Raw genomic sequence first — 24,260 nt, 5'->3', positions numbered from 1 at the left:
TAACTAATACATCCCTGAATAACCAACTTTTTTTCCCAGCACAAATCCAAATCCAATCCTATCCACAGCACCATATTTGGTACTATGAAGAAAATAAACTGCATTCCAGCCAAAATCAGGCCACTTCTCTGCAACATTTTTTTGTTTTCATTTGCATCCAGGCCACTTAAGTCCTTTGCCTGGCAGTGCAGCCTGAGGAAATGGAGCATTACTGGAGTAGAGGATAGACCAACCAAGCACTGAAATGTACTGGATATACATAAATCCATGGGACCTGACATGTTGCACCTAAGGGCAATGAGGGTGCTGGCTGATATCATTCTAAGGCTACCCTATCATCTTTGAAATATCATGGTGATCAAGGGAGGTTATGTCTGAAAAAAAAATCAGCATGCACATCTTCCAGTGAGGCAAAAAGGAGGATCTGAGGAAACACAGGCTAGTGGCTGCTATGTAGTTATTTTTTGTGTGCAAGTAATTTCATACATTTGAATGTCCTTTTGCAGATGTGATGTACACAATCAGAGGCAAAAAAACCCCAAATCCTTTATTTTCATCTATATTTCTATCTTAATAATTTCTAACATTCAGTTTGACTTTTTGACCTCTGCTGAGCAGCTGGCAGCAATTATAGGCACTTAGTGGTTCTCTGATTAAAAGCAATAGTAGCCAGCAATTATGGCCTATTCTTACTCTCTTTCCCCGTAGGAAGTGAGCCTCTTCTGACTGCTCTTTTCTGAAATTTCATGATCCTGTTTGAACTTTCTTTGCAGAAATTTATAGGCTTTTAATTCAATATTTCAGAAACACAGCTCTTCTCTATTGTAGTTAGAGTACATTTTATAGCATGCCATCATAAAGGTTTAAAGTTCAGGGTAAAAGAGGCAGCAGTACTGGGTTTAGGTCAAAATCAAAATTTAGCTCAAAAGTAATGAAATAGGTACGTCTGTGATCACAATACAAGAAAACATATGAGGGTGTAGTGTTTTAATATGGCAATTGGGTGAAGTCCCAGGCGACCGGAATGGATGAAGCATTGCACCCATCTTTTAAAAGGGTGGAAAGGACGACTGGGGTAACTATTGACCTGTCAATCTCATCTCTGTTCGTGGGAAGATCCTCCCTGAAGCTATACTAAGGCACGTGGAAAACAGAGAGGTGATTTGAGACAGTCAGCACAGCTTCACCAAGGGCAAATCCTGTCTGACCAACCCAGTGGCCTTCTCTGATGGAATGACTGCATCAGGGGACATGGGAAGGGCTGCAGATGTCATTTATCCAAGGCTCCAAGTGCACAGGGCAAGGGAGGGGATTCTGCCCCTCTGCTCTAGTGAGACTCCACCTGGAATACTGCATCCAGCTCTGGAGTACTAAGCACAGGAAAGATGTGGACCTGCTGGCACAGGCTCAGTGGAGGGCCATGAAAATGATCAGAGAGCTGGAAACCCTCTCTATGAGGAAAGGTTGAGCTGGAACCCCTCTCTGTGAGGAAAGGTTGAGCTTGTCTTCTGCTGGGCATTTTCAGCCTGCTTCTGCAGGCTGGAGAAGGCTCCAGACACTTTATTGCAGCCTTCCAGTACTCAGAGGGCTTCTAACAAAGTTGGGGACACACTTTTTAGTAGTGCCTGCTGCAATAAGGCAGGGCATTATGATTTTAAATTAAAAGATGGTCAATTCAGGCTAGATGTAAAGAAGACATTTTTACAATGACAATGGTGAAACCCAGGCACAGATTGCTCATAAAGGTTGTAGATAAATAATCTCTGGAAGCATTCAAGGTCAGGCTGGATGGTACTCTGACCAACCTGATCTAGTTGAAGATGTCCCTGCTCCTTCAAGAGGTGGTTGGACTAGATGGTCTTCAAAGATGCATTCCAACCCAAACCATTGTATGATTCTATGCTAAATTATAGTATTAGGTTTCAATTAAATTCAACTATTCAATTCTATATTTATGTATCTACTTATGTGTGAGAAAAAACTAGCTCAATCTTTTCATGTTGTGTGATTCAACCTTTCTTTGTAAAGAGAAAGGTGGAATTTAGGTGCCTGTTTCTTTGCATTCACAGAGATGATACTCACTGGCTGGCGTTCAAGAGAGAACTAATCTTCTTTTAGTATGTGTCAGCAGCTCATTGCCTACATTTAGGCTTAAATTGTAGTGTTTACTATGGCTGGTCTTATTGCTTCAGCTTGAGTCCATGGCATTGCACTTTGCAAAATCCTGAGTGTTGTTTCCCATTGACTCAGGTAAGGTATCAGGGCACTGGCTGGTTTGCACAATCTCGAATAGAATAGAAGGTGTTGACATAAAATGGCCTTTTGCAGATGGCTCATTTCTCATTTTTGAATAAAACAAGCTACTTTTTCTACTCTCTAAATTTTGGCTACCACATAGTAGCCACCTAAGTGTGGTTAAGAAGCTGTTATGCTATTAGCAGCTTCACAATACATATTTGAGACACTTTATTGTGTAGTCTGTGAACATAAGGATATGTAAGGGCTGAGTCCAGCAAAACACAAAAGCATGTTTAAAGTTGAGTTTTTGAGGAACTGAGACTTATTTCATTTTCCCTATTCCTGGTTTGGGAGATTAGCATTTCATTGTAGTCTCTCTGAACTGCATGTGGGAAGGTTCAGTCACACTTGGTGATGAAGGCAGATAATTTAGACATTTTTAAAACACTTCCTGAAACAGTCCAACTTTCAATATATAATTGAAATATCATATCACCTTTTATATATAATATCACCTTTTATAGACTGTTTGGAGGTTCTGTAAACCCATGTTACGGAAAGCATCACACATTTCTTGATTTTGCAAATATATAAACAGACTGTATGAGTCAGATTCATGAAAAGTTGCCCTCTCCACTGGTATTAGCTATTTGCACAAAAATCTGTAAATTATTCCTTAGTAGTCACATGGATTTTTTTTGGCAAAATTTAAGTTTTTTCTTTCCTTTTACAGATGTATCAATAAACTCTGTTTCCCAATTCAAGAGAAGGCTGTTGTGTGCTTCTGAAGTGTAATGGGTTGGAAATGTTATGCCAAAAGAAAACACTGTAATGAAAACTGATTATAATAGCAATTCAAGATTCAGTGTAGTGTAACACTTACAAAATCAGTCTGTTAAACCACTGTAGAAATCCACTCCAAAAATAAGAGTTTTTTTAACTCTGGTATAAACAATTCTTTTGCTACTATGATAATCAAAACTCATCATCTTCTCAAACAAGGAAACGATACAAATTAATTTTTACTGCCTTATCATCAGTGTCTTCTGTAAAAATGTGTGATATTCTCATTGAGGTTAATCTCTTCACAGCATTTAAAAAAGAACTACTTGCAGTCCTCCTGCTTTCTGTTGAGCAAACTATGTGTGCAGTTCAAAAATGCTGAAGTAATGCCTGTTTCTACAGTTTTTGGTTTGTGCTTGTACAGTTCCTAGCACTTGATAGGTTTCTGTGCCATGACACAGGAAATTTAAATGTTCCAAACAAGAAATGTTACTGATCCAATGACTGATAAGGAATGAAAGAAAATATTGTATTCAATGTTCACAAGGTATTATTTTGGTAATATTTCTATATTCCCTTAGTCCCTCAATCCTGTTCTTCATCTGCTCACTTTGAGTTGGCCTGTGTATATACAGTAAAGCAGTGCAGTTTGTAAGTTACTTCAAGAACCCTTAGAACAGTGCTTCAATTTCCCATTGGGATTATGAACAAATCCTTTCACTGTAGCATTTCAATTTAACTGAGACAATAATACACACTAATTTTTTGACCTAGTGTACTGGACCTACTGTATGTCAAGTGCAGGATTGTTGTGTGTTAATAGCAGGATTATAGAAGCAAAACAATGCCTTTCTAAGCAAAATATGTAGGTAAGTACAATAACAAGCAACAGAATTGACAAGAAAGTATAGTTTTATATAAAATACAATATTTAGGGAACATTTTATGTTGCAGCCATGTACACAGAATTATTTCAATCATTATTGGAAAAGCAATTGATAAAACGATTTCATGGATTTGGTAAGTATAATGCTGTTTGGTAAAAAAAATTAATTATTTTAAGAAGGTTCAAATCTGGCTCTGTCTTCAGAAATAGTCAAATGCTTTTACAAATGAAAATAATCACATATTTTTTGGAAAATTAATTAATTGCAACTAAAAATATTTCAAAATGTGTAGCCATTCTATATTACCTACAGAATATACAGAATATATGGGCATTAATCAGAAGGCAGTACCCCACCTATGGCAAATTTACTGAAGCAAATGCAGAATTAGTGTCTAATGTAAAGAGCATATTCTTGAAGGCTGTACTGGTTTTGTATCTATTTATATACCAGTTCCTCTGTCCTTGCCTAACATCCTCTTGTTCAATTTCAATCAAATTTGATTATGTTGATATGAAAATAGCACCTGGGTACAGGATAGAAACCTTATTGACAGGGAAGGGAAGGGAAGGGAAGGGAAGGGAAGGGAAGGGAAGGGAAGGGAAGGGAAGGGAAGGGAAGGGAAGGGAAGGGAAGGGAAGGGAAGGGAAGGGAAGGGAAGGGAAGGGAAGGGAAGGGAAGGGAGAGATTAAGTTATTTTAGTAAGTGAATGCAGGAGATGTAATGCACACTGAATAAGAAGCAAAACTTTATTAGTTTTATTGTCAAAGAAAAAGAATTAAAAACAATTAGAAATAGATTTATAAAAGGAAAATAATTGAGAAGTGCATTGAGGTGATGCTGGGATAGTGATACCACCTGATTGTGTCATCACAATGATGCCAAGAAGCATATTACAATAATTCAAGAATTATGATGCAATTACATCTTTGAAAAAATGTTCAGTGGGGTGATCTGTATGTGTAAGTAAACAAAAAAAAATCTTATACTGAAAAAAGGTCATCTCCAAAATCAATATCTGTGCATTCAGGAATCTGGAAAAGTACCTGCATTAACTATATTTAGATAAATAACAGTTTAAAATGAACACACTTTTCTGGCTAAGTTCATGTCCCTTTTCTACTGCAAGAGTTAGAAATAAACTTTTATTGGAATTTCTTGTAAGCATTTCTTAAAAAATGGTTTGCCCCATTCTTTTAAAGTAGCAAAAGAGAAATGAGAACAGCTCTGATTGAATAATCAGAATGAAACTTTAATTGGAGTTTCAAGATCTGTGCATTGAAAAGAGCTCATCATCTCCAAAAGCTGGCAAAGTGTTCCTAGTCTCACCAGTCTTAGTCCTACAAACCCTACAAAACTGAATAGCCACACAAAAAAGTTTTTAAATTGGCAATCTTGAGATTCACTTGTTACCACCAAGAAGCAAAATTACTTTGCTTAAAGTAACAAACTTGCTGCATTTAGGGAAAACTGCAGAGAGTTTAAACATAAAGTGTGCAATATGTACATCTACATATCTCACCTCAAAGAAGACTTTATTTGTTCTTAAGGTTAACAGAAACTTCAATTATTTTGGAAGCTTTTGGCCTTGATTCAGAACTGCTGCCTATTGTACAGAAAAAGATGAAAACATGACAGAATCAGGGGCACACACTTTACAATCTCACAAAATTCTGTGTGTTGTTTTAACTGCCATGTGCAAATAATCCAGTCTGAAGCATCTGAAAGCACTCTGAACAAAAGCCACATATAGGTAAATGTTATGACTCCCATTTAACATATGGAGGGAAAGAAATATTAAGACATTTGCAGAGAGCAAGGGACTACAGAATTGGGTACAGTCCACCAGATTTCAGCAATTCAAATAAGAGAACAGAAGGAACATAAACACACTTTATCCAGAGGGAAAACTTCAAACTGAAGTAAAAAACTGTGGTAGTTTTTTTTTTTTGTGTGTGTGTGTTTGATTGGGTTGTGTTTTGTTTGCTTGTTTGTTTGGGAAGGTTGTGTGTAAAAATTCTGTTTTCCTTATTTCCTCAGATAATTCTCCCATTTGCTTTCAAATAAAAGACTGTGCAGCACACATTCTACCACTTCTACCATACACTATAAAATCACAAATCACATTGTCATTGCGTGGAATATTTTCTTGACATGTCAGGGAGTACACATCTTGAGCAGTTTGCAATGGTCACTCCAATAGGTGCACATGATTAAATTTCACCCCAAATAAACAGAAAAATATTTCTCTGTTGTTTTCATTAATTACTTTTCCCATGGAAATAAGATCTTCACTGGGTGTTTTTGTCTTTTCAAAACAATGGCTTATTATTTTACAGCCCCCATTACTACAGGTGTTTAAAACACTGGAATTCCAGTGGCCAAAGTGCTTACTTGTGGAGCTGTATGCAGAGAGGTACTTCTCAGCCATCAAACCAGCATATTTCAAGGGAAGTATCAAATTTCATTATGTGATCTCATTGTTTCTATTAACTATTTTAAATGCCTGTATAAAGGTATTTTCTCCCATAAACTGAAACTGCTATATTTTCTAACTTATGGTAGATTTCAAAGAACATACTACTTGGTGCATGCCATAGCATTACTGCAATTTCAACCTAAATAAACTGTGTATATAAAAGTATAATAACAAAAAAGTGTATAATTTAAAATCTTATTAACCAAAATACTGCAGTCTAACCATCCAAAAAATTAACAGCAAGCAAAAATAATGGAAATAACATAAATTTTTTTCTTTCTTTCTAGGCAAGTGACCAATTTAAGCTTTTACTTTCAGTGTTAAAAAATCTGAGAAGTATTCAAATAACTGCAAATAATTTAACGGTTCTAATTTATATAAAGTCCTGAGAATCATTATCAAGACATAAATGAATCAATCTGTTACTAGTTTACCTTGCAATTAAATCAACTGAGTTTGAGTTCATTTACTTTATCAGAAAGTAATCTATATTTACAAATGAAACTTCCATAAAGACTATAAAACTTCCATACAGACTATAAAACTTTTGTACCTCAAGAAACAAAGTGGAAGCCAGGAGTGATTCATGTGCTCAGTTGTAGCTGGCAGGTGCCATTTCAGTCTCATTACAGTATTTGACTCTCAGATATGACACAAGACACTCATCTGGATTGGCAGCAGGAACCCGGACAAGATCTTCTACTGTGCCCATAATGTACCAAACACTTGGGCTCAGCTACCTGAATTACTCTATCCCTTTGGCAAGCTCTAAATTTGCTGCTTTATCCCATACTCCACACTTTCATCTGAAGTGCCCTGTCTCCCAGACAATATACTTGGAGTCTCAATTCTCATGGATTCTTTTTCTTTTCCTTTGACAAAGAAGCTGAAAATGAACACAGAGGATTTTGTGGAAGTCTTTGTGAGGTGACACATCCCATTCCTATTGGTTTTTAATCACAAAATTGTGTTCGATCTACCTTTCCTTCCCCTCATCCCCTAAGCACTTGCCACACAGAATCCAGCCTACTGCTCACTTTGCCCACAAACAGCCCAGTTACTTATTTTCCTACATTTTTCACAGAACTCTTAAGATCCAATGAACCATCTCTTCACAACTCTTGAAGGTTTGAGAGTCACTTTTCCTACCTGTTCCTGCCACACGCAGAGTCTGCACACTGCTGTTCCACTCTCCTGTACCGCCCAGGTAATCTGCAGCACCTCTGCCCTCTCACCACCTCCTCATCTCACAGGACATCAGCTCAGAGCATCTCCTGCCTGCGAAGTATGAACACTCACAGCTGGCTTCCCTAAACCATCCCCATGTACTCACAGGGTCTGGGTGTCCTCCGGGAGGCTGGGAATAAAGTAGATGTCCCTGCAAGTGATTTTGTAGTCCTCCCAGTCAGAACACTCGCAGAAGGCTGAAGGACACCTCTCTGTGCCCCGGCTGCACAGCACCAGCACCAGCAGCAACTGGTGAAGGAAGGCTACCGTGAGGCACAGCATCTTCCGCCGTCCGCTCCCGCTCTGCCCCTCGCTTCTCCGAGGAGACGAGGAGATCCCAGAGCTGCACGGGCAGACGACGCTGCCCCGCCGGGAGAAGCTGCCGGGGAAAGGCGGCACCTGTGCTGGACAACGCCGCCTCCTCACTAAGCGGGGTCAGGAAAGGTCTCCGCAAGCCCTGAGCGCCCTCGCCGTCGGGCAGGGTTCCTCTCCTCGCCCCGGCCCCGCGCCCATCCGGCCAGCCATCCCGGACCTGGCCCCCCGCTCCTCCGCGCCCCTTCTGCGGGGTATCCCGGGGCCCCTTCCCCGGCTCCCAGCGCCCGTTCCCCGGCTCTCAGCCCCGCTCCCAGCGCCCGTTCCCCGGCTCTCAGCGCCTGTTCCCCGGCTCCCAGCGCCGCTCCCCCTCTCTCAGCGCCCGCTCCCCGGCTCCCAGCGCCCGCTCCCCGGCTCTCAGCCCCGCTCTCAGCGCCCGTTCCCCGGCTCCCAGCGCCCGCTCCCCGGCTCCGAGCGCCCGTTCCCTGGCTCTCAGCCCCGCTCTCAGCGCCCGCTCCCCGGCTCCCAGCGCCCGTTCCCCGCTCTCAGCGCCCGTTCCCCGGCTCCCAGCGCCCGCTCCCCGGCTCTCACCCCGGCTCTCACCGCCGCGCCGCTCCCGGGACCCCGCCGCTCTCCGCGCTCCCTCCGCAGCCTTGGGGCTCCGGGGCCGCCTGCCGCGGGCGGCCGGCACCGCGCGGGGCCAGCGGGTTCTGCCCTACCCAGCCCAGCCCTGCCCTGCCCTGCTCTGCCCTGCTCTGCCCAGCCGGGGCGAGAGCCGCGCCGGCAACGGGATCGGCCCGCCGAGCCGCTTTCAAAGGCAGAGGCGAAACGTCGGACCCCGACCATTCTTCCTGGCATCTTTGCAAAAAGGAACAGGAGGAAGGGGGTTGAGTAAGAGCCAGACTAACTCACCTGTGAAAGCGGTGAAGTTAAAGCCGTCCTTTGCAACAAGCAAATATTCAGTGACTGCCAGTTAGACATGGACTAAATGTATAGCCGTTAAAAAAGCACTGAAAGTTCAAAAGAGTGATTTTGAAAATGAGAGGATAGAGCAAAAGAGGAGAGAGTAGCATTTCCCACATTATCAGACAAGATAAAATCCATCCTCCAAATAAAAAAAGTGGGGGAAAAAAATCTAACCTTGACAGAAATGAAGTGGAATTATTGTCACCTTAAGTAGGTATACAACGAGACAAATGTCAACATAAATGTTTGTAGTCTTCAGAGGACGAAACTCGAAAATGTAACCTATGCACAGTACAAATTAGATTACATGATTCTTGGATAATTAGTCCAGCTACATTAGTGATATAACTCTTTAAAAGTACTTTAAGTCAGTTTACCAGTATTTGTTTCCTAAATGTAATGAATCCCCTCAATACATCTTTTTAAGGTAAGCAAGTGATACCATGGCCATAAAGAAATTTTAATATAAATCTTGATCTTATGGCCTTATGTTAAATCTCATGTAAGTGAGGAATCCCATGAGTTACATTTATCCCATTTAGGATGGAGTATCCTTTGGGGGTGTCCCAGAGAGAGGTCAAGCTGAAGCACCCACAAGTGTCCTAGAGAATTTCACACTGCATTGCATGAATTCCCTTAGAAACACTGGCTATCCTCTGCCCTGTTCAGTCATGTCCTTCTGACACACTGCTCACATCTGTAACTCACCTGCAGCCCTAAGAGCCATCACATTTTGGTGTCTGTACCAACCTGACTAAATAACAACAAAGCACAGGCAGATCACTGAATTTCAAGGTAAATGAGCAAGGGAGATACACGGTCCACAGAGGCACAGATGAGACAAAATTGTGACTCAGTCTTGCCAAGTCAGACATGGGGCTTGTAACTGTTCATCACTTTGGCCAGTGCTAAGGGAGACAACCCCAGCATGGTGTAAGCCAGACTGGCTGGCTCGAGGCTGCTGCCAAGGTGTTCAAGGTTGCCATCTCTCAGCAGTGGGATCATGTTCTTTCCCAGCCAAGAGCTAATGACACATTTCATGAAGAAGAAAGCCACAAAGCAGTACAGGTTCTGAGAGTGGAAACACATCTACTTCTGTGCTGCTACCCCATCTGGTCCTGTCCCAGCCATCTTGTCCTCTGTGGAAACTAAACACACCATATACTGTTTGGCATAGCTGAGTCAGCAAATACAATATTACCACAGTTGCTACAATCTGCAAAACCTACACTTGTCCAACACTCAGGGTAATATTGCCTGGCATTCATGAGGCATAGCCTGTCTTCCTGTTTTTGGAACCATAGACAAGATAAAAATTCTCATCCACCAATGATATCAGTTGTGGGACACAATTGTATTATTTCATAATAATTTGAGATCTTATTGATCTCTGAGGGCAAATCACCAGAATGGGATAGTGAGGCAAGCTCAGGGTTCTGTACTGTGTGTTCCATTCAATCCTGCTGATCTTTCCCAGATCTGGAAACACCAACTCAAGAGTCCGACTGTAGGGAGGCTTTTGCCAGGATCTGTGGGACCTGCCTTCTTTTTTCTTCTCATGCTGTTGTGGTTCCCATGACCATAATTTTTAAAAATTAAATGCAGATATATCAGAGATCAAACAAACATGAAAGTTTAGTGGATTTAGGCTTGCCTTGGATCCTCTATCCAATGGGAGGAATCAGCCACTTAAATTTCACCTAATGTGTTACATGTTACAAAAGTCATGCAGTGCTATACCTGCCTACATTCTCCTCTGGTTTTCTTCTTCTTACTGCCAAAGTAACAGCTTGTCCCAGGGACACTGTACACCTTATTAAAAATGAGAAATTAAACTCTCTGCACCTTTTGGCTTTGGCAAAGAAATATTTTGGCTGGCACAGGCTGACAACAAAGCATACAAAACCATCCAGCAAAACAAATGTATCATCAAAGGAATTTCTGTTGTCTTTTGGACCTCTCTCTTAACTTCAAACATTATCTTCTCAGATGATGTAACAACTAGGAACCCAGACTTGGTACCATGCACGTCTGTGATGTGGCGAAAACTTGTGCGACTTGGGCCACATGAATATGCTTCTGCTTTAGCCATAATGAGGGATGAGAGGGATGAGACTGTGCTTGATGTGGCAAGGAAGCTCTGAGCATATGCAGATGCTGTGCATGGCCCAACACATGCCAGAATTGCAGCGGTAGAAACACGTCTGCAGAAATTAGAGGAGAAGATAGAGGAGAATCATAAGAAGCTCAGAGAGGAGATTAGAGAAGACCTTCTCCAAATCTCGGCAGTACAGATCAGAGGTTCTGGTATCCAAGGCAGACGTTTCCCAGATGGCGAGAGAAGGTACACCCCACGAACAGAGCTGTGGTTCTACCTGCGTGACTGTGGAGAAAACATGAGGAGATGGGATAGGAAATCTGCTGTTCTGGCACAACGGGTGCGTGAATTGAAGGAAGACAGGGCTGAGAGAGGGAGTTCCACCAAAAGGAAAGCAGCTCCAGTTGCCCGTAGCCAAACTACCAGGTATGATGATGATGACATGTCCGATCCCCTTGAAGGAACATCCAAGACATGTGCCCAGGGAAAGAAGGATAACCAGGCTTAGAGGGGCCCTGCCTCTAGCCAGGTAGAGGCCAGGGAAAACCGTGTTTTCTGGTCTGTGTGGATTCGTTGGCCTGGCACATCGGAACCACAAGAGTCTAAAGCTTTGGTCGACACTGGTGCGCAATGTACATTAATTCTGTCGAGACATGTGGGGACAGAGTCTGTTTCTATTGCTGGTGTGACAGGGGGATCCCAGGATTTCACTTTGGTGGAAGCTGATGTGAGCCTGACTGGGAATGAGTGGAAGAAACATCCTGTTGTGACTGGCCCAGAGGCCCCACGTATTTTGGGCAAAGACTACCTTCGAAGTGGGTATTTCAAAGAGCCAAAAGGACTCAGGTGGGCATTTGGGATAGCTGCTGTAGAGACAGAGGGCATCCAGCAATTGAACACCTTTCCTGGGCTGTCTGAGAATCCATCTGCAGCAGGGCGTCTGATGGGAGAAGATCAACGAGTGCCAATTGCCACTTTCATAGTGCATCGACGACAGTATAGAACCACTCGAGATGCTGTGATCCCCATCCATAAGATGATCTGAGAGCTGGAGAGCCAAGGGGTGGTCAGCAAGACCCACTCACCCTTCAACAGCCCCATTTGGCCTGTGTGAAAATCTGAAGGAGAATGGAGATTGACTGTGGACTACCGTGCATTGAATGAGGTGACTCCACCAGTGAGTGCTGCCGTGCCAGACATATTAGAGCTCCAGTACGAGCTGGAGTCCAAGGCAGCGAGGTGGTACCCCACTATAGACATTGCCAATGCATTTTTCTCCATTCCTCTGGCAGCAGAATGCAGGCCTCAGTTTGCTTTCACATGGGGGGGAGTGCAGTATGCCTGGAATGACTGTCCCAGGGGTGGAAGCACAGTCCTACCATCTGCCATGGACTGATCCAGACTGCACTAGAAAGGGGTGAGGCTCCAGAACATCTGCAATATATTGATGACATCATTGTGTGGGGGAACACAGCTGCGGAAGTGTTTGAGAAAGGAAAGGAAATCATCCAAATCCTCCTGGGAGCTGGTTTCGCCATTAAAAAGAGCAAAGTAAAGGGACCAGCTCGTGAGATTCAGTTCTTAGGAGTGAAGTGGCAAGATGGACGGCATCAGATTCCTACAGACGTCATCAACAAGATCACAGCAATGTCTCCACCCACCAATAAGAAAGAGACACAAGCTTTCCTGGGTGCCATAGGCTTTTGGAGGATGAACACTCCTGAGTACACTCAGATCGTGAGCCCTCTTTACCTGGTCACCTGCAAGAAGAACAATTTCCAGTGGGGCCCTGAGCAGCAACAAGCCTTTGTCCAGATCAAGCAGGAGATCGCTCATGCAGTAGCTCTTGGCCCAGTCAGGACGGGACCAGATGTGAAGAAAGTGCTCTACTCTGCAGCTGGGAACCATGGCTTGTCCTGGAGCCTTTGGCAGAAGGTGCCTGGGGAGACTCAGGGTCGACCACTGGGATTTTGGAGTCAAAGCTACAGAGGCTCTGAGGCCAACTACACTCCAACAGAGAAGGAAATCTTGGCTGCCTATGAAGGAGTCCAAGCTGCCTCAGAGGTGATTGGTACAGAAGCACAACTCCTCCTCGCACCCCGACTACCGGTGCTGGGGTGGATGCTCAAAAGCAAGGTTCCTTTCACCCACCATGCCACCAGTGCCACATGGAGCAAGTGGATTGCTCTTATCACTCAGTGCGCCCATATCGGTAAACTGAATCGCCCTGGGATTTTGGAGGTAATTACAAATTGGCCCAAAGGTGAGAATTTTGGTGTCACAGATGAAGAACAAGAACCAGTGACATGGGCTGAAGAGGCTCCTCCATTTAACCAACTGCCCCCAGAGGAAACACGCTATGCTCTTTTCACTGATGGTTCCTGTCGCATCTTAGGGATGAACCGGAAGTGGAAAGCAGCCGTATGGAGCCCCACACGACAGGCTGCACAAGCTACCGAAGGAGAAGATGGATCAAGTCAACTTGCAGAACTCAAAGCCGTTCAACTGGCCCTGGACATTGCAGAAAGAGAGAAAGGGCAAAAGCTCTACCTCTACACTGATTCATGGATGGTAGCCAATGCTCTGTGGGGTTTGCTGGAGAGGTGGAAAGAGGCTAACTGGCAACATAGAGGAAAACCAATTTGGGCTGCTGATGAGTGGAAAGATATTGCTAGCAGGGTAGGGAGGCTACCTGTGAAAGTCCACCATGTAGATGCCCATGTCCCCAAGAGTAGAGCCAATGAGGAGCACCAAAACAATGAGCAGGCAGACCACTCTGCAAGGATAGGGGTGTCCAAGATAGACCTAGATTGGGGAACACAAGGGAGAGTTATTCCTAGCTCGATGGGCCCATGATGCCTCAGGCGATCAGGGCAGAGATGCCACCTGTAAGCAGGCATGAGACCGAGGGGGATCTCTAACCATGGACAGTATTTCACAGGTTATCCATGACTGTGAGACGTGTGCTGCCATCAAGCAGGCCAAGCGAGTGAAGCCCCTATGGTACAGTGGGCGATGGTCCAAGTACAAGTATGGGGAGGCCTGGCAGATTGACTCCATCCCACTGCCCCAGACATGCCAGGGCAAGCGCTACGTGCTGACCATGGTGGAAGCCACCACTGGATGGTTGGAAACCTACCCTGTGCCTCATGCTATTGCCTAGAACACCATCCTGGGCCTTGAAAAGCAGGTCCTGTGGAGACATGGTACTCCTGAGAGAATTGAGTCAGACAGTGGGACTCATTTCAAGAACAGCCTTATCAACACTTGGGCTAGGGAACATGGCATTGACTGGGTGCACCATATCCCCTACCATGCACCAGCTGCAGGAAAAGTAGAGAGGTACAATGGACTACTAAAAAGCCAGTTGAAAGCTTTGGGTGGGGGATCTTTCAAAAATTGGGAGCAGCATTTAGCAAAGGCCACCTGGTAAGTTAACACCTGAGGTTCCACCTAACGAGCAGGTCCTGCCCAGTCTGAGTCCCTGAATGTAATAGATGGAGATAAAGTCCCAGTGGTACTTGTCAGAGGTTTGTTAGGGAAGACTGTGTGGGTCAATTCTTCCTCCAGTACAGACAAACCCATTCGTGGGGTTGTCTTTGCCCAGGGACCAGGTTGCACATGGTGGATAATGCAAAGAGATGGAACAACATGATGTGTACCTCAGGGAGATTTGATTGTGGGGTGAGAATGATATGCAATATCACTGTTCATTGGATGTTACTGCCATTGCCTGTACATTAAACCATACAGACATGAGACAGAAGGAAATGTGCAAGTGTTGAAGGTCTGAGCAAGTGATAGATGGAACTTTGAGTGAGTAAAGTGAAAAGGGGGAATCCTGCAGCTCTGTAGTATAGGGCCTGGATTCAGTGGTCCAGTGTGGGGATGTGATGAGGGCATGATGGGTATTGCTTGTAAATTTTGGGGGAACAGATGGAAATTTTGTGTGAATAAATGCATGATGTGTGGTAATATGTTGATGATATAGGGATAAGGGGTGGAATGTCCTAGGGTGACATTATGATGCTTGTATCCCCATTCATGTGTTCTGTTTATGCTGGATATTATGTTCTGTGCCTTTAAGACTGGTTCTGAAGAGTGAAAGTTTTGTTTGCATTTTCTTATCAGCCTGGTGGGACACAGAGACAGGGCAGCAGCTTGTGCTGCTTTTGGTTTTTTTTGCTTTTGCTTTTTTGCTTTGCTCTCTCTCTTGCTCTTGCTTCTGCTTCACTTCTGCTTGCTCTTGCTTCCGCTCATTAGCTAGTTCAGCTAAACAGTCCAAATTTCTTCCTGGACTGTTTCTCCTTTCCTTTCTGGAAAGAACTTGAACCTGCTCCGGACTGGGACCTGGGAACACTGAGAGTTTGCACCTTGTGGCCTGCAGCAGCTACCCCAGCACTGGAGGGACTGATAACAGAGCGACCACCCCCAAAAGAGACTTTCTGAATTTGTCATCTTTTTCAGAGTGGTGTCATCCAGTATTGTTCATTCTGTGTACTGGGGGTGCTGTGCCTGTTAAATAAACAGGTTCTTTCCCCTTCTCTCTGAGGAATTCTTCTCGAACCGGTTGGGGGGAGGGGCCGTGTGGGTTTGCTTACTGGAGGATCCCCCCTGCCTTTGGAGATTCTCTACCAAATTTGCCCTAAACCAGAACAGAGAACTTTGAGGGGAAGCGACCAGGTACATGGTATGGATAGTGAAAAAAAGAAAAAAAATCTTCACCAAAGCAAAAGCCATCAAAATGCATGGGATGCCATGAGGTGCAGGGACATGGACCACAGACTGCCCAATTGGTCCTCATTGAAATCACAAGATTCCCTTTCCCTTCCCGAAAGGAAATTTCATTTCCTTTCGGGAAGGGAAAGGGAATCTTGTGACCCCAAAAAGAAAGGCTTACAAACACTCTGGAAATGAGATAGGATCAAATGAAATGCAATTGAAAAAAGCAAAAAACCCCAGAAAATCGGGAGATTTAGTGTCTTCAAAAAATGGTCTGTGAGGAAATGAGCTGCATTGCAAAGGACCAAAACATGCAAAAACTAAACTCACAGATGTTGCAAAAGCAGGGGAAAAAGTCAAGGAGGAAGACTCAACTTGGAGGGGAAGATATGAGGGACATGGCATGGATACTTAAAAAAAAAAAGAAAAAAATCTTCTGCACAAAACACAGGACTGCGTCAGCCTCCAGGGCTATCAGTCCTGCCCCAGCACCACCACACACAAACAGGGGCTGGCTGCCTGTTCATGGGCCCTGCTATGCCAGCCCTGACACCCAGGCTGCCATCCTGGCCCAGCCTTAGCCTGTCCCGATTCCCCAGGAGGTGACAGTACGTGGGGTTGTAGCTGCCCCAAAAGCCACCAGCAGCCCAGCCCCTCGCAGGGCGGGTGGGATGGAATGGAATGGGCTGCCAGGCCCTCTCTGCTGCTCCAGGAGGATCCTCTATGGCTCCTGGTGTCTGCCCTGAGGGAGCTGCTAGCCTTGTACTGCCATGCTCTGGCTTCTTCTAGTCAGTTCCCAGTCCTTCTGTTCAACTTTTTCAAGAACAGGCCCAGTGATGGGGGAACTAAAAGTATCTTTGTAAATCTACAGATAACCCCAGGCTAGGGAGGCCTCTGAACTCTAGATCAGAATGTAAATTCTAAATAGAAAAATACAGGTAGCTACATGCAATAAGACACACCCTGCATGGCACAAATATGGAAACATGTTGCAATTATTCAATTTAATTTTGCATTTATAGCATTGTCTGGAATACTTTATCATCAAGAAATAGACAAACAGGATTATTGACAGGATAGTAAGGAATATAGTAGGTTTAGAAACATGATCTATACCGAAGGAATGATAGAACACAGCTGCTTAGCTTAGTTAAGACTGCAACTGTTTTAAGCTGTAAAAAAGAACAATAATCAATAGTTTTGATCACATCAGTTTTGAAAAATGATGGCATCTAGCAGCTTAGAGTGACTGGCAACTTTTCAACCCTGTAGAATATTAATAAATGTGTCTCTTTTATATACTAAAACCAGTTAATGTATTAAAAGTATCACCAACAAGTATCACCAACAATTATAAATATAATCCTAAAAACAGACATGCAAAATCCTGTATGCCCTCAGGCTAGAGAAATTAAGTAATTTTTATTACTTACTATTAATTAGAATGTCTTGTGCTCTGATTCAAATAAACATATAGGAAAGGAAGTCACTTTTAAATCACTGTATATTGCAGTTTTTTTTCCTGGCTCTTTTTCAGAGACCCCTGCATGTTCCTATTAATTTAAACACAGCAAGGCTTGGCAGGCATTTTTTCCACTGTTACAGGCACTCCCTCTAGCGACAGCCACAGTTTCTTATTTAGTACATATGATCTCAAGCACTGAAAGGCTCCAAATTCCCTAATTTTTGTGGTGCTTTCTGAAAAAAATAACATTATTATCTCTGCCAGATTTGATGTGGTTTCTCATTTATCCTTTCACTGCTTTTATGGTTTATACACAAATCAGATAAACCAGAACATGTTCTAACAAAGAAGCAATTAAGTCTAATTAGTGTTCCACATAGATCACCAGGTATCAACAGCCACATCTAGGAACATCTGCATAAGGAAATGTTTAAACTGGAAAAAAAAAAATCAGTAAAGAGTAGATTAAAAGACTAGGTGGGTTTTTTTTTTTTCTGACTAATCCACGTGTTTTGCCATACTAGATGCTTGGAAGATATGCCAATTCCTACCTGTTTCTATTTCAGTATTGCAAATAATTTCTGGCCTCTCAGAAAAAAATACATTAGACACACTGCTTTGACACAGCATCATTTATCAAGTGTTTGAACAGCTATATGAAATAATTTTATTCTAGGGTCTTGAAGATTCATGTTTGTATAAAAAAATTGTCTTCTATTTCAAGGTAGTTTTGGAGTTTTATGGCTATGGGATATGGAGGAACTCTTGTGCTTTTCCTTACTGTAAGAAAAATCCATGAAAAACTGTGAAAATTGACATACCCAGTAGGCTGCAGGATAAAGAGGAGGTACTGAGGCTGTCAATTCTAAGAGTGCTCAGAGAGAAGAGCAAGATGAAACTATCTCTTGGCCTTAAGCAGTTAGTTTAGGTAAGAATGATGAGAGCTGTTTTCAGGCAGTATATTTGACTACAGAAAGAGTTATTGAATCACTGAGTCACAGAATCATTGAGATGGGAAGGGACCCTGGAAGCCATCTGCCCAAGCCCCTGATCAAGCAGGAACACCCAGAGATGGTTGCCCAGAACTGTGCTCAGACGGCTTTTGATTATTCCAAGGATGCAGATCCACAGCTTCTTCAGGCACCTGTGCCAGTGTTTGGTCACCCTCAAAACTGAAAAGAGTTTCCTGATGATGACACAAAGTCCTGTTCCGTTTGTGCCCATTGCCTCTTGCCCCGTCACTGGACACTCTCCCTTCAAATATTTACACACAATGAGGAGACTCTCCAAGCCTTCTCTTCCCCAGGCTAGACAGCCCAGCTTTCTCAGCTTTTCCTCAATGGAGAAATTAATTATCTTGGTGTCCCTTATCATGTCAGTAGTTACCTCAGCAGCCATGGGTGCATATGGACTTTTGAACTTATGTCTCTCTTTGTATATTTTTTTCCCTCAGGCTTACATTCCCTGCCTCTTCATCTAATGTCAGCTTTCTAGCCATCTTTGACTTCATTCTGCTCTGTCTGCCTCTCTTGCATGGGCATCCAGGCTTAGAAATAACCTCTAGCAAAAATGAATATGCCCTCATAATTCAGACTTCAGACAGATCTTGCACTTTTCTTTGACTTGGGTCATGGCACATACTTCCTTTAATAAGGAGACCAGCATGTTTAAGAGAAGAGTTTGACTGTTTATTACAACAATCATAAATAAAAAATGGCTTTCAAGCTCACTGACTTAGGTGACAATTCATCTACCACATGGTGCTTCTCCTCTTTTATGCATTTATGATAGCTGTTCATAAAAGAACTCATTTTCTGAGTGCCATGAAAGATCAATCTGCAGGACAGTTATTTATTTTGTGTTGTCTTTTTTTTTTTTGATAGCCTTGTGAAAGAAATAGCGAAACAATTTCCTGAAAGCTACGTGAATAATGACTTGTCATGGAGGACAAGTAGCATAGCATGAAATGGTATCCTTGGTGACAAATACAAAAATTTTAAAAAATTGAATTTAAGCTTAAAAAAAAGTTATAGTCCTTCTGGATTTTCTACCCTTAAGGTATATGTCCTCAGACTTAATACACATTTATTTATATGTATGCAGTAATGTAATGCCTCAGAATAATCTTTCTTTTTTTCTTTTTAAGGTTTTAGCCAAGATCTGTATTGGTATTATATATTTGTATTAGTCAAGGGGCACAACAGCATTAATCAAGCAGCACTAACCTGAAGTAGAAAGACCATGCTGGCCTCTCTAAATGTAAGCACTGTCATGTTACTGTCTAACACAGCACTTCAGATAAAAGAATGCTGGGATATATGTTTTCAAATTCATCTAATAAAATAAAAGGGTTCTTTTCTTATAAAGTTAAACAACTTCTTAATAATTACGTCTAGTATAGTGGTTTGTTTTGCACAGTTAAATAATTTCTCATCAGCCTCATTCCAAACGGAAGATGTATTGTAGCAATCTTATGCACATATTTAACGTCCTTATGACAAAAGTAAACAAACAAACAAACCAACAAACAAACAAATCACAATACTGTTTAGCTTCAAAAAGACAATTCCAAAAATATGACTCTGAGAAATGTAGCGGGTACATCAGTATAAACTACTAGGAAGAATAAAATGAATGTGTATGCATGCTCTTTGAAGGAAGAATCAGAACAGCTTTTTTGAAGGACAGATGTTCCTTATATGTTTTGAAAACCTTCTGAAGCTGTCAACAGAATTCTAGATACAGTTTATTTAGATTTTCAATCTGCCTTTAGCACAGTCTTCAGCAAAGGCCTTTAAATTATGCAAAACCATAGAGTAGTAATAAAGTACTTTTTACACACTCAGAAGTAAGCTTCCAGAAATCATTGCTAGGTCGGGAAGGCACACAGGATTATACAAACTGAGGGTCTACAGGCCTGTAAACAGACACCAAAGGAAACAGCCTTCTTACAAATGAGCTCTGATGTGACAAATGCAGATGCCAGAAGAAACTACAGAGGGTTAGACCATAGTATGTAGCCAGGTTCATGTGCTCTCTCTCAATATCCTGCTGTCACTGACGAACACAGTGTGCTGGGCCAAATGAACTACCAGGGCAGTGCATTTATCTTTGGCTGGAGTGCTCACCTATAGGTGATCAAACATTCCAGTGACTGTTGGCGTATTGCAAGCTCTGCCCAAGTTTCAGAGGCCCAGGAGACATTCCCTGTAATCGGTCACAGCACTCTTTATCCCTTTTCTCTCTTTAAGGCCAGTCAGAGCAGCGGTGTGTAATACCGGGTCGTTTTTACTGCACACAAGGGTAATGGACACAACATTTGGGAGCAGGGAAATGCGTGGCTTAAGGAAACAGGAAGAAGCCAAGAACCAGGAAGGGAGATGCCTCCTTTTAAGAAATAGCTGCTCTCGGTAGCTCAATGCCTTTCCCCACGCAGCCTATCAGCCGTCTGCTCGGGAGCGGAACAGACTCGCCGACTTTACCAGTGCAACAGCTTTTGTTTCTACTCTTCACAGTCATTTAGCTGACACGTTTGTAAACGCCAATGTGTATTTTGTAAAAACTCAGCCTTTCACAAAACAACGTTCATAAACACCAGGTCACTTGCGGAACCTCCCACCAGCGCTCTCCGCAGGCCCAGCGGCCTCCCAGCAAGGCGGGACCTGTCCGGCCCTCGCCGCGCTGCCGCCGCAAGGCCTCTCGGGAGTTGAAGTCCCACACTCTGCGTTTTCCATGGCGGGCCAGCGGCTTGTGGACTCGGTGTCCCATGGAGCGCTGCGGGGGGCCCGGCGCCCGGCCCGCGGCCCCGGCAGCTGGCGGCAGGGCGGCTAGTTCAAGTTGCCATAGCGGCGAGGTGAGGCGGGCGGAAGGTGCCCGGGGACGGGGTGGTCTCGCCTCGGAGCGCTGTGCGGTGCGGGCTGGGGGTGCGGGCAGGGCCGCGGCCAGGGCGGTGTGCGGGAGGTGGCTGTCCGGCTTGGAGCGCCGCGGGCGGGCGCAGATGGCAGCGGCGGCGGGAGGCGCGGGGCGCCTCGGGGCGCTCCGGAGGCCCGGCCGGCGGCGTGCCCGGCGCCCTTCTGGGCTCCTGTCTGGGCCAAAGAACCAGGAGACTCAGAGTTGGAGTCGGGTGTTAATGAAGTTCCCTCCGGGAGGATTCCCCGAGGGCATTACTTGCTTATTACAGTGCGAAGGAACCGTTTTCTGTGTTGTGCTGCTGAAGAGTGCTGGGAGCACGGTGTGACAAATTGATAATAAAATGGGGTACTGATCCCTGAAGGCACGATGGTGAAATATCACCATATGGGATCACCTTCCTATCTTCTAGACTCGAATATAAACACTGAAGGAAAGGGCCTTTCAGGTGTCAGGTTGTTCCTTTCTGAAATGATTATATTGTTGTTTTCGTCGTGCTCAGTCTTAGCTATAAGGGTTCAACCATTCCTTTAAGTTAGTTACCTAGTGATAGATTAGTCTGTGTGGAGCTGAACAAATAAAACACTTGAGGAATAATCAGGTTGAGTACGCTGTTTTTATCTTTTGTTTACTTGAGCTGAAGAGCTTGATGTTGAGGTTGTCAGCTCTACTTCTTACCTGGCAGACTTTTTAAAAAGTCCTCAGTGAAGCTGAAATACTCTGCTTCCTACAGGAAAGGAAAATACCGAGTATTGATGCTTTTCATCAGTTCAGCAAAGATTATGATCTGCTTGGGTAGAACTAAAAACCAGTAAGAACCAAATGACTCTTACTGTCAAGTAGGTGATATGTGCTGAAATTAGTGTAGCTTTTTGGAAAAAGTGATTAGCTTTTTGTTTATTTGTTTCAGTTGATAGGCAGATGTGCATATGGAACATTTCTACAAATTTCTACTTCTTTGTGATTTTTTAAATCTAAAATGAAACTTGCGCAGTTCCTTTAAAAATGAGGATATTGCCTTATGTGAAACAACTTCTTCACCTTAAAAGTACTTGTGGTTCCTTTTAGGTTGCTCATGAGAACAAAGAGGAATGCTTAACCATAAATAGTAAGTTTTCTTCAGACAAAATGTACTCCTTATCCTGTGCTTTCTTTTATTTTTACTTTGATTACTGAACTTTCTTCTGTGCTTTGGCTAGTATATATCTTAGTGGGCCTATTTTTGGACAGCTGAAAATAAAGCCATTAATCTTTCCTGCTGTAAATCTTTATTTCCCTTTTTTCCTCCAGTCTTTTCTTTTCAGTAGTTGGGGCTTTTATGGTTGGGTCTACTTCTTTATTGGGTTTTGTTTTTTTTTTTTTTTTTTAACCAAATTACAGTAAAGCCAATATTATTCCATGTTATTATTTATGCCAGTGTTTTATTTATTTTTCTTTGTCTTTGAAAATATCCCATAATTTCTGTTTCCCAGTGTTTAGTGTTTATTCTTGTTCAGTCTCATTAAGACTTCATTGCAGCTGACTAGAGTGAGGCACTGGAGTAATGAATTCTGATACTGTTGGTAAAAATATGCTTTAGTGAGGTGAGGTAAGAAGAGGCAAGATGAGGTAAATTCAACAGTTCAGTAAAAGAAGGAATACTGATATACTTGAGCACAGACTGAGCACATTGATTTGCTGTTTCTTTCATGTTTGAAAGGTTTTTATCCAAGTCTGGGGGGCACAAATTTGCAACCTTTTGAAAATTAAAGACTTGGAAAAACATCAAGTTGCCTCCATATAAAATAGAAGATTTGAATCCATCCATGGTTTCTTTTGGAAATTTCAGCTCTCATGGCTAGAAGAATGTCATCTTTACTGTGACTTTTTTTGTTGACTGCAAGGGTTTAAGAGTTTGCTAGTCTATTTCTTCTTTCACCAAGTCATTCCATGACCTTAAGGCAAACTGCTGCAGTGTGTAATTTAAGAAAAAAATTTGATCTAACCTACCTTTTGAGGGTTGTTATTTTAATCAGTTACTATGTGATTTTACTATACTAGGCACAGCTGTCTGTAGTTTTTAATAATTTCACCCATCTGATGATTGTTGGCCTATTTTCCCTCTATCTTGCTGTCCTTGAGATTCAGCAATCCCCATTCTGAAGACAGCTTAGTGAGTAGTGTGAGATAAAACACCAGGAAGATTGATAAAACATTGATGTATCCACTCTGTGTTTGGGGAGAATAATTTGATTTGGGCTGTGATTTGATCATGGGTACTGAACATTTGGAAACAGTGAGATTGCATATTTTGATTTAATTTGCTCCTAAGAGGTTCTGCCTTCTGCATCTTGACCCTGCTTCATAGTGTGGACAAAGGTAATAACTGAGGAGCAGCTGGAAGATCTGCTTCAAAAGTACCTCCTGCTGACCCAAACCAGAAAGGCAAATGTCATCTGAGTTTATGAAGTTACTTTGGGAATATTGTGCAAGACTGTTCAGCTACAGACAGGGATTAACACACATTAATTTTTCTGGTCTTCCTGCCTAGGCTTCAAGACACTGATGGCAGATTCATCCAGTGATTCAGACAACTTATTTACGGCTCGGGTTGGAAGGCGGCCTTTGAGAGCATCCCACAGCAGAGCTCAGAACTATGGTGCTGAAAAAGTTACAGAGAAGATCCATACTTTAGCAAGCACTTTGCAGGTTGTTTACAAAATACAGCTTTAAAGTATTTGTAGTGCCTGCATTTCTGTAACACTGGGTCAGATTTTCATTTCTAAAGTTGTGGAGTGTACTGTACAGATGGGAAACATTGCTTTCTGTGCAAACCAAAGATGGTTTGGAAAATAATTCATACTGCTTTTGAGCTGAAAGTGTGTGGCTTGTTGCACTTTTATACAGCTGCTGTTTCAGACAGTAATAGAATGTTGTTAAAAACAATGATGTGTTGGGGAATACTATTTATAAAGTTAGCAAAATGAGTAAGGGCAAATCAGCTTTGTTAGATTCTCACAAAAGGCATGAAATTTTCTAGCAGAAAGTTTCAGACTTGTCTTGGTTGTCTTTGTCCTGTGTAAAATTTCCAAATTTCTGATAAATATGTAAGTGGTCAATTCCTTCGGGAGACAGCTTACATTTCAAATGTTTTCTAGATGTGAAAAAGCACTGTGAGAAGCCTTATTTCTAAAC

General features: G+C 42.9%; 2 protein-coding genes across 4 annotated transcripts in view; one reads left to right on the top strand and one right to left on the bottom strand.

Moving 5' to 3' along the window:
- Nucleotides 1-8,612, bottom strand: part of TSHR (thyroid stimulating hormone receptor) — a 47,764-nt gene extending 39,152 nt beyond the window's left edge. Inside the window, exons 1-2 of the mRNA XM_054635376.2 lie at nucleotides 8,518-8,612; nucleotides 7,721-8,013 (exon numbers count right to left, since the gene is read on the bottom strand). Coding sequence (XP_054491351.2) covers nucleotides 7,721-7,896 — 176 coding nt within the window. The 5' untranslated portion in view covers nucleotides 7,897-8,013; nucleotides 8,518-8,612. The remainder of the gene's footprint in view (nucleotides 1-7,720; nucleotides 8,014-8,517) is intronic.
- A 12,292-nt stretch (nucleotides 8,613-20,904) lies between these two features.
- Nucleotides 20,905-24,260, top strand: part of CEP128 (centrosomal protein 128) — a 104,146-nt gene continuing 100,790 nt past the window's right edge. For all 3 annotated transcript variants that reach the window (XM_077180587.1, XM_077180586.1, XM_054635741.2), the window contains exons 1-3: nucleotides 20,905-21,030; nucleotides 22,155-22,194; nucleotides 23,617-23,774. In XM_077180587.1, the coding sequence (XP_077036702.1) occupies nucleotides 20,944-21,030; nucleotides 22,155-22,194; nucleotides 23,617-23,774 (285 nt within the window). In that variant the 5' untranslated portion in view covers nucleotides 20,905-20,943. The remainder of the gene's footprint in view (nucleotides 21,031-22,154; nucleotides 22,195-23,616; nucleotides 23,775-24,260) is intronic.

The sequence above is a fragment of the Agelaius phoeniceus genome, chromosome 6 (assembly GCF_051311805.1).
Source record: "Agelaius phoeniceus isolate bAgePho1 chromosome 6, bAgePho1.hap1, whole genome shotgun sequence".
Classification (NCBI taxonomy): Eukaryota; Metazoa; Chordata; class Aves; order Passeriformes; family Icteridae; genus Agelaius; species Agelaius phoeniceus.
Note: the sequence above shows the minus strand (reverse complement) of the source record. Positions and strands in the feature narration are given on the sequence as shown.